The sequence below is a fragment of the Syzygium oleosum genome, unplaced genomic scaffold, assembly GCF_021117445.2.
Source record: "Syzygium oleosum isolate NSW1041296 unplaced genomic scaffold, Sole_v2.1 Sole_v2.01, whole genome shotgun sequence".
In the NCBI taxonomy this organism is placed as follows: domain Eukaryota; kingdom Viridiplantae; phylum Streptophyta; class Magnoliopsida; order Myrtales; family Myrtaceae; genus Syzygium; species Syzygium oleosum.
The window spans coordinates 33,363,560-33,374,057 of NW_026607485.1; the positions used below are offsets into that span (position 1 = coordinate 33,363,560).

Consider the following 10,498-nt stretch of genomic DNA (forward strand, 5'->3'; position numbering starts at 1 on the left):
AGCTAATTTTGACTGTAATTGATACTGTAAATAGCCCTAAATCAACTTTAACAATTAAGTGGAATTGAGTCTTTTTAGCAAAAAAAAAATTAAGTGGAATCGAGTCGAGTCTCGCTTGAAGTTATTAAGTAGTTTCTCGAGATTAGTTCAAACTTGACAAATGGAGCTCGATAAAGCTTGAATCTAGTCGCGAGCGTTGCGTAATCGAATTGAGGTGAAGCTCCAGTATTGAATCGGATCAACTTCATCCGACCCCATTACACTCCTAGGAAAGGGGTTCGGGACTCCGACGTCTCTATTCCAAAGGTTAACAATGGAACCCGTGGATACATCGAAAAAATGTAATGGACGGACAAGGTTTTGATATCCCGTATTATCGAGAGAGAAAAGTAAGGAGAGCGAAATACACAGAATAGTCGATATCCCCTTTTCATCTCGGATTCCAGAAACATCTCATTCCACCAGAATTTGGACGAGAGATTAATGTTATTGACAGATGTTCAATCCGGTAGCGGTGCATGCTACGAAACTACGTTGTGCAAACGACAGTTCCCGCATTCCAAATTCCAAGCTACGCTGCCGTTCTGTTTGGGGAAGAGATTTTGAACTTGGAGACCCTGCGCAGTTTCGCACGACCGTACCAGCATCAGCCTCTTCCAGTTCCGTTCCCAATTTGACGTCTTCGACCCTCATTTCAGTAGCTCGGCAAGAGGGTCGCAAGTTGCGGTAAGAACTGGACAAAAGAAGTCACCGTTGCTGCGAATTGTTTTGTCGTGGCAGACCTCAGCTTCCACGAAGTTTCAAGAAACAGTACCGGAACTGAAAGAAGACAATGCACCCTGCGACCACCCTTCACTCCACTTCACTTCCCGCTTCTCTCTTTCAAATCCCATCATTCGAAAATCTTTGTGAACTTGGGATTCCGTTGCATGGCGTGGAGTAGTACTTATCACTGTTCTGTAAACTCGCTCCAGTTGAGAAAGTAAGCTATCTTGAGAGGCACTTAGAAAAGGTTAAAGTGCATAGAGTTCAAACTACCATTTTCATCCATCTAAAACCTGAATTCAGTGCTTCAGGTGATTGCCAAATAAGTCACTAAACTGTGTCTGAGCATTTTCCAAGAATATACAACATAAGTTATTAATAATAGTCAATAACCCCGACCGTTTGCAATCCGTGTTAAGCGCATTAGATCTTACGACGACGATGGGTTCCAGAGCATGTTCACTGCATTTTATTATTTGATTAGTTCGTTTAATACGAGACAAACGAAAAGATTGTCTACAACCCCCTTATCAAGCAACTTTAATTAGCTGATATGGACTTTCATTTTCTTCAATTGATGGAATAATCAGATCCGTGCAGGACAGAAACAAAACATGGACAATAACACCCTTTCTTCAAAAGTAAAATGGAAATATAATTTCAGTATAAAAAAATCTTAATGAGGACCAAATAATTGGACCACAAGCTCAGAGAGAGAGAGAGAGAGAGAGAGAGAGAAGATTTATAAATGTAGAAGAGAGGTACTGAAGAGTGCACCTTCATATAATCCATGCAGCAGCTTCCCACAACCAACTCCCGCAACCCTGCACAGAAACGATAGGCCTAAAAGAAGAGCGATTAGCAATATCAAAGCTAACCAAGAAGTCGAAGAAATAGTATCTCTTCTTACCATCTCTGTTTCCATGGCAGCTCGAACCATGGTGAACCCGAGAGCATTGGTAGTGTCAGCAGGAGCATTAGCATGGTTTCTGTTGTTTACAAGTTTCGTCATCTCTGGCCACGCTGTGCGTGCCGAAAGACCATTACTACATGATAAAGCGCCAGAGGTCTCTGTGGAGGACACCCCGACACCGGGGTTCTTGGTTAGGGCTGCGAAATTCTTGTGGCAGAGCGGGAAGTCCTCCTATGAGCCAGTTTGGCCGGTGAGTTCTGGTTCTCTTCTCTGTTCTTTGAAACTTTGACAATCTTTGTCGTGTCTTGATCTTAGAAAGTAACACAACATGAGACGAAACATATTGACAGGAAATGGAGTTTGGATGGAAACTGGTGGTGGGATCAATAGTCGGCTTCTTTGGCGCAGCACTGGGTAGTGTTGGAGGGGTTGGTGGCGGTGGAATATTCGTGCCAATGCTCACTTTGATCATCGGCTTCGACCCTAAGTCCTCTACTGCCATCTCCAAATGTCAGTATCTATTCATTTTCCACTTTCTCCTACTTCTGAACTTCAACAAGACAATCCATCGACTAATATGCAATTTCCTACAATCATGTTATGAATGTCCTACTTGTTCTGATTTGCCCAAACAAAGCTTCACCTTGGCATGGCTCATGAATGAGTTGAACATTTCTAGAAATAAATGGGTGCAACAATTGGATGCGCAGACATGTATATGCATGAATTGTTCACTAAGGACGCAAGTGTCCTGATACATACTATCTTACTAGTGCATATCTTGTCACTATAAACCTACATAAGTACATACATATATTGCCTCCCTTACTCTTGAAAAAACTTCTCTTGGGAAAGGTATGATAATGGGGGCAGCAGGATCGACCGTCTACTACAATCTGAGACTCAGGCACCCAACACTGGACATACCCCTCATAGATTACGACCTGGCTTTGCTCTTCCAGCCCATGCTCATGCTAGGAATCAGCATTGGAGTGGCCTTCAACGTCATATTTGCTGATTGGATGGTCACTGTGCTGTTGATCGTTCTCTTCATCGGTAAAGATAGATCTTATGACAAATTTTAATGCATCTATCTGATCTTATGACAAATGCTAATACATCTAACTTCGATGCGTGCATGCATGTCCTCATGATTCACTCCCGAGGCTTCACTAATAAATTAATAACATGCACAAGAGGTCCTAGGAGAATCTTTGAGGATATACTAAAGCAATGAATTATTCTGGAAATAACCCGATCATATTTGCAAATTTATTCTTAAAATGTATTCAGAGTAATTTTAATCACAGGTACTTCAACTAAGGCATTATTTAAAGGCATAGAGACATGGAAGAAGGAGACAGTAATGAGAAAGGCAAGTTTCTGCGCTTCTTTTATTGTAAAAAGTCTTCAATCATCTCCGTTGGACAAAGATTTTGAGATTCTTATTAATTTTCAGGAAGCAGCTAAGTTGATGGAAGCAGAAGTAAAGCATTATGGTGAGTTGATATGATCTGTTCCAAAAATAAACATTAGTCATTTCTGTTCCAAAAAAAAAACATAAGCATCAAAACGTATCTGCATCCTGGACGTCAGGATCATTATTAGTCACCTATGTTTTAGAAACAAAAATTAGACCCTTTCATTTTGAGGAAACATGAAGGCCATTGAGGGAATTAACTGGAGAATGTACTGTGCTACCTCTTAAACCACAGAAGGTTCCAAGGAAGATTACAAGCCACTGCCCAGCGGTCCAGCTGCCTCACATGATGAACGGGTAATTCAAGTTTCTCCGTCTGTCTACAGCTTTACATTATCTCAGTTATCTCAAGTCCTATAATGCTCCTTATAACTGTTGTACCATCCTTCTGTCTTTGACAGATTTCCCTCACAAAGAACATCTACTGGAAAGAGTTGTCGATGCTTCTTTTCATATGGATAGCTTTCCTAGCTGTGCAGATCATTAAGGTAATAAAATTCTCCATGAAATACTTCTAGATTATATAATCTAATTTTTTTCAGAATTTCTACCTATTCAACTGGATTTTTTTCTTTTTTCTTAAAAGAAATAGCATCTGTTGAATAAATATTCACCAATTCTAAATCAAGTGTCTATATCATGTGGTTTGTAAGATTGACTTCCTCAAACTTTTTTTATAATCTACCTGCTCTGACTTATCCCCTTCTTATGTGCATATCACCATGATATTCTCTCTCCTGTGCTGAATATGCTATCGTCCAATGCTCCTTGCAGACATACACAAAGACCTGCTCAGTCAAGTATTGGATTCTGAACTCTTTACAGGTAAAGGGGACAATCATGCACTGATCTCCATCAGTTGTTGCTGTTTATATCTAAGGAAGCTTAACTGCACATTATAGACTCACATGTATGAACTCTTAACCATGTTAATGGATAGTATGAAATAGGATCACCAAACTAAATGAGAGGAAGGTACAGAAATTTCATGCAAAAAACAGCTGGAGCAATCTAAAAGAACTGTTTTCAACAACTAGCAATCTGGGGTGTTCGCTGATGTGCCCCAAGGTATAAAGAAACCACCCTCCACTATGTTAGTCGGGAAAAAAAAAAGACAGATGCAAAAGTTCATGATTTATGAAGAGCTTTGACATGCATTTCCTAGGATTTATAAGAATCGCTTCTATCAGCTGAGTTGCGCGGGATCACCCAAAAATAGATCAGAAAAACCTTCCTTGTAAATGAAAAAGAAGTTCATCAAACATTTATCATACATGATATGAAGATTTAACCATAAAGACCATAGTGAATCTTGATGGTCAGAAAGTAAGTTGGACATCTTGAATTATCCAAACTGTAATTAATTTTGCAAATAAATCCATGAAGCAAGTGTAAGAAAGTCTCAATTGGAGTTACGACAAAAAATCAAGCATATTTTAGAGCCTGATCTCATTGTAGATCACTTAGGATACCCATTTGTCCTCACCTTGAATCTCAAAAACAGAGAACTAGTGCATAAGTTAATAACTTATCCTCACGAAGTTCAGACCAGTTCAGACGTTATAGTCACTGTTTTACAGGTACCAATTGCATGCTCCGTTACACTCTTTGAAGCAATAGCCTTATACAAAGGAAAAAGAGTGATTGCATCCAAAGGGAAGGAAATTACGAATTGGAAACTTCACCAAATACTTCTTTACTCTTCCTGTGGTATTATTGCCGGTATCGTGGGTGGTCTGCTAGGCCTTGGAGGTGGTTTCATCCTGGGACCCCTTTTCCTCGAATTGGGAATCCCTCCTCAGGTAATTAATCTTCCCCGAGCTTTCTCAAGATAAAAGCAAGAAAGGCCAATCAAAGTGTCTAATGTTTCTACAAGTAGAAAGGAACAAAAAGCAGGCTGCCATTGTCCAGTATTACTTCACTAAAATTTAGTTCATGCATAAGAACCAGACTGAGCCATGTTTTCTGAACTGTTATTATAATGCAATGGCACCGGAATTGATTGTAAACACCCTTTTGCAGGTAGCAAGTGCGACATCAACCTTTGCAATGACATTCTCGTCTTCGATGTCAGTCGTTCAATATTATCTCCTCAAAAGGTTTCCAGTTCCATACGGTAAGTGACGGAAATCTAACAGCATAATTTGGGGTACCACAATCGTAATATGTGGTTGGGAGGTTACATGGCAATGAAGATTAAGACACGATAGATGCTTTCCAACAAAGGCGAATACTAAATCTGGCTCTTCTTGCTGTTTTGCCCAATTGGAAATGAACCATTTTAAATTAGCTCATTTAGCTTCTTCTACTGCAGCTGCATATTTTGTTTTAGTTGCAACTGTTGCGGCCATTGTCGGGCAGCATGTGGTGAGAAGGATCATCGCAATCCTTGGCAGGACATCAATAATCATCTTCATACTGGCTTTGACCATTTTCGTGAGCGCGATTAGTTTAGGTATGAGGCCAATTCTCCAAACAATTCTGCAGACTGAGCATGACTAACGCCCTTGCATCTCCGGTGAATTAGATGAGAAACTCATATCTAATGATTAACTGCAGGTGGAGTAGGCATCTCCAACTTGGTTGAGAAGCTGGAGAATCAAGAATACATGGGTTTCGAAAGCCTCTGCTATGAGTCTTAAGTGCTTCTGCGGATGGTGATTTGGGCTAGCTGCGAAACTTGTTCGCAGACAACTCTCTGAATGTCTTTCAAATTTGTTTTCAACTATAGGTAATGTCTTATATTAGTGGATCCACGATCCACTACATGATGTCTCCTGAAACCTATACAGTCGGAGTTTCATCATGTTTTTTGAACCGTCTGTTTGTTTAGTTTGCCTCAGTTATATTTGCCTAATGAGCTTCAATTCAACATTCATGTAATGGCTGCTATATGGAATAAGACAAACTTTCAGTTCTTTACATATCGCCAGCTCTTCATACTTTCAGTTCTTTATATTGAAAAGGGTGGGACTATTTCCGCGCCCTTTTTAAGTTAGACTACCAAAATTATCCTCCAATGACAAAATTTGATTCGATATTTATTTGCACTAACTATATACCCGTGCATATATACGTACTTCTTTTTTCATCTATGATAATGAAAAGGATAGGTAGATTTACAAAGCATGTAAATAGTAAACAGGCATGTTAAAGCGCATAATATCAACTTATCTCCAGCCATTTCCTACTTGCATGCGATCGAAAGACGACTAAACATATATGGCTTCTCTATGATAAATCGTTTTGTTCTTCTTTCTTTTTGGGTATAAAAGGCATTGCAATGAAGAAATAGTGTCAAGTACCCTTCTGCTATTCATATATATAGGCATGTAGCCGAGGAAGATTGAGCAATCGTTCGGTGTCCTAAGGCAATACTCACGCCTTCTCGCGGAACTGCTGATCGGCTCTTCGAGTTCGCCTAACCAATCCTAGTCTCTCCACCTTCGCCGGGATGGGCCAGCATTGATGGTGATACAGCGGTTCCCGGCTCAGGGACAACCTGTTCCCGCTTTGGATCCGGAAATGGCCGTAGCTGGAGCTTTTGGCGGCAAGAAGTAAGTTGGAGAAAGCGTTGGTCATTTTTTTCCTTTTGGAATATGACCGTCTAAAAGAGAAGATACTAGTGTTGTCATTATTCCTAGGTTTGATCCGAGAGACGTGGACGGCAGTGAGAGTAAGTATTATGTTAGGTCCGTTCTATTGGGGACGTTACTTTGTGTTATTAAAGGAAGAACCTAGGTAGAGTCGGTTCTTGATTTTTGAACGAACCAGCCGGTTCTAGGCAGTTTTAGAATTAATTCGTGAATGGGCCCCAATTTTAAGTAATATTTTTTTTTATAGAAAAACATATTTTTGCGAACAATCTGTGTGCCATAGTGGTTGAGGGAATGACGAATCCTTAATTCGACCCCATCTTCAACACATCTAACCTCTTTTAAAATGAAGAACAAAAAAAGCTCAAAAAATGGTTTTACCCAACAACGGCCACCGGTGTTGTTCACATTGAAAAAATAGTGAACCAAACTGGTCAAGGCCGGTTCCCCAATCTTTTACCCAGGAACCTACCGGCCTTCGCGTGGATGGCTTGGCACCAGGCGTGTAAGAACCACACCCTGATTACCCACCCCCAGTTTAAAGGCTAAATGACATTATAAGTGTTGCAATTTGTTTGTGGACATGTCTTGACTAAAACGGGGACTACATTCAAAAATCAGACGCGACGAAATGAAAGTTTGTGTTACTGTTAAATGAGGAAACGATCACATTTCGAGTTGCTAATTGCTTCTCAATCTCTATTATATGGTTGAACGATCACATATATATTCAGGCATCAAACTATGGGGAAAAAAAATCTGTTTAGACATGGTAAGGGTCCTCGTAATTCGAGATACTTTCGTAACCCTATGATTTGGAAAATGTCTTCCGTAACCTATAAAGCATGTAAATCAAATTCATATCAACCGCTGATTATATTGGATGATACATACTCTGTGGACCAATGCGATAGGAATCAGCAAAGTGCCATGTGGTTGGCACGTAGAGCCCCCCACACAAACACCAACCTCCACGTGGCACACCTGTTCTCTCCTACCTATGACACGTCAACCCTACAAGCCACGTGGCGCGACGCTGATTCAAACATTTCCGACAAGACTCCCACCCGGTCATGCAAAACAAAACATGGGACTCTCTACACTGACCTCGTCCCTCGTCCTCTTTCAATCTCCCATTGGACATATCTAGAAGTCTCTCGGAGACGCAAGTGTAGAAGATGAACATAGCCATAGCCGTTAGGTCAGCGAGATATTACCATTACCACCGCCACCCTCTGAGCTTGTTCTCTCCGCCCGGGCAACCGCCCCGCCTCGGCCGGAGAACCGCCGGAGCTGACTCGTTCAGGAACTTGGCGACGCAGAGCAGCAGACAGCAGGAGAGCGAAGACGACAGCAGCAACAGCAACAACAGCAACAACAACATGGATAAAAGAAAGGAAGAAGATGAAAAACCGCAGTGATCAAAACCGGGTAGAAATGGTTATATCTCAGACTGACGAATCGATCAGCGAAAGTAACGATCACGCGAGAAAATCGAGAAAATAGGCGATGCGAATTTACCTGGGTTCACTCATCTGATAGGACTACGTCCTGCCAAAGAGATTTCACTATATTTTCGGTTTCTGGCCACTCAACTCGTTACAAATGATAAGAAAAAACGAGCAAAATATATATGTGCCCCAAACGGGCCCAAAAACCTAAACCTATACGAAATCTTCTTAATCTCGCACCACACGGGCCAGCTTAAATAAAAGCCCAAACCTGTTGAGGTTGCCAGGCTTGCGCTCGGAGCCCCAGCTCGCTCACTGGGCGAGCTGGAGCCATTGAATTTCGCCGTCGAAACACCGCTCTCGAACCCAGCCTTCACACCGGCCAGCGGGCAGCGGGGACACGCGTGTGGGGGCAGCGCCGCCCCGAACCTCCCGTATTCCGCACGCGGGGATTACATGTCGTCGGATAACACTTCAGGCCTGCTCACGCGTGCACGGTGTGAAAACAAAGGTCCTAAAGTATTCGCCAACTCAACATTCTCCCACTTGGTGGATACTTCACGCAAATGAGCCTTTCCAATATCCATTCTTTAACTTCAATCCAATCGGCAAAGAGAAACTGTTCAAAAAAAACTTCGCACTTTTTGTGATGGCTTTAGTAAGGAAGTCAAACTATTTTCTTACCATGTCGGATAGTTATGGTTGGTCTTAGTTTTTGTTTTTCTTGTTTCCCTTCCTTATTGATGTTTGAATCGTTTATTTTTACGATTGATAGAGTTGAAATATTTTAAAAGTTAAACTTTTGTTGTGGCGGGTCCCCATCCGTTATGGTGAGACAAAGCGATCAATTCGTTCACTTCACCCTTTGGCTGTTTGGAGTTGATCGTTTCTTCTTAGCTCTTTTCGCAATCGTTTTTCATGCATTCAAATAAAAAAAGGGGAGGGGGGAGATCAGAGAAAGTCGGCGGTGTACGGTCGGCTCGAAGGGGCTATTTGGTTATAGACACTGTTAAATGATCGGAAAAATGAGAAATATATGTGCCCAACGGGCCAAACCTAACCTATCGAATCTTTAACTGCCCTGCTCTACCGTTTTGTGTCGACAATGGTTCCCTTTTTTTTTTTCCTTCTAGAGAGGTCAAATTGCGTAGTGTGCTAAATAACAGTATTAGGCTCTCGTCAAAGTTCTCTTCCCAATTCTTGATAGGCATACTAGTCAACTTATGGCATAAATCGACACGATTTTACATCTGCTGGAGCAGACACCGGTTAGTTCGAAAATTGCATGAATCCAAACAGATCACACATCTTAGTATGCTCGGTAGAATTTTTCTCAATTATCATGGGATCATCTGAATTTGATACTTGAATTTTGTGGGTCATCGAGGGACGTGATGGCACATTCGTTTGGGGAAGGGTACGCGACGAGGAGCGACAAGGAAGGGTTTGGGGGGATATATAGAGGCAACGACTCTTGCGAGGTCATGAAGGCCAAAGACATCGATGAGGATCACCCTGGTAAGTCTACTGGTTCTTACGTGTATTACTCAAATGCATTCATTTGCCTACAAATTTAATCTTGGAAAGATGTTACCTCTTGCTCAAGATATAATACTAAACGATGATCCATTCTTTTTGGTCCTGTTTCCGTGGTGGTTGGGGAAGAGTACGACAAGTCGCAGGGAAGTGAAGTGAAAGAGAAGGAGAAGGCACGACACCAGACCACCGCCGACTCATGAATCTTGCAAGCAGAAGATGCGAACTTTAGCTTTTTTAGCTTGCTAATAATGAATATGTGTGAATGCCTTTTATGTGGGCGACTCTAGCGAACACGTTTGAACCAAATGTTGTTTTGTTGCTAAGAATCTCTTCAGGGTCTCGCGACTCTGATCGTTCTGGTCATATCCGTCTCTTCCTTGGCCTTATGATTTGAAGCAGCTTCTTATTCAGGCAGTGACTTGTGCTGAGATCAAGAGGGTGTATTGTGGTCAATGGATGGCGACAAAGCACCTTTTTGTGCAGCTATCTCTTGACTTTTTAACTACTTCAAAATTTTGAAGAGAATTAACGCCACAGTTTAGGCCCATTTGTTGTTGCTGCAACGTTACATACAAATGAATTACAAACATGTTAGCCAAGTGCTGCCTTCTTAAGTGCTGCCTTCTTTATTCAAACATTCACTGAACGTGGTAAATTGAAGATGATGTGCTGGTAGCTCATTAATTGGGGAAGAACTAGGCAAGGCGCTTCTCTGGATGTATGATCAAGGCTGACCTAACGTATGAAATAACTC

The 10,498-nt window shown here is 41.5% G+C and overlaps 1 protein-coding gene across 2 annotated transcripts; it reads left to right on the forward strand.

The window, feature by feature from the left end:
- The first annotated feature begins 1,471 nt into the window (after positions 1-1,471).
- On the forward strand, positions 1,472-6,082 carry LOC115682515 (sulfite exporter TauE/SafE family protein 3-like). 2 transcript variants are annotated; one of them, XM_056320123.1, is made up of 12 exons: positions 1,474-1,928; positions 2,029-2,188; positions 2,534-2,734; positions 2,989-3,057; positions 3,142-3,177; positions 3,394-3,455; positions 3,560-3,646; positions 3,933-3,983; positions 4,739-4,960; positions 5,181-5,274; positions 5,473-5,613; positions 5,718-6,082. In XM_056320123.1, exons 1-12 carry the CDS (start codon positions 1,689-1,691, stop codon positions 5,798-5,800), a joined length of 1,446 nt encoding a protein of 481 aa, XP_056176098.1. In that variant the 5' UTR covers positions 1,474-1,688; the 3' UTR covers positions 5,801-6,082. The 2 variants fall into 2 exon arrangements, with proteins under 2 accessions (XP_056176101.1, XP_056176098.1); XM_056320126.1 differs by lacking the exon at positions 2,534-2,734 and having other exon boundaries at positions 1,472-1,928.
- Positions 6,083-10,498: the final 4,416 nt, after the last annotated feature.

Excerpts from the sequence above, each read along its gene's own strand:
- LOC115682515 (XM_056320123.1), top strand. The coding sequence starts at position 1,689 with ATGGCAGCTCGAACCATGGTGAACCCGAGAGCATTGGTAGTGTCAGCA. Across the intron at positions 3,456-3,559 it reads CTGCCTCACATGATGAACGG|ATTTCCCTCACAAAGAACAT; the intron begins GTAATTCAAGTT and ends TGTCTTTGACAG. Across the intron at positions 4,961-5,180 it reads AATTGGGAATCCCTCCTCAG|GTAGCAAGTGCGACATCAAC; the intron begins GTAATTAATCTT and ends ACCCTTTTGCAG.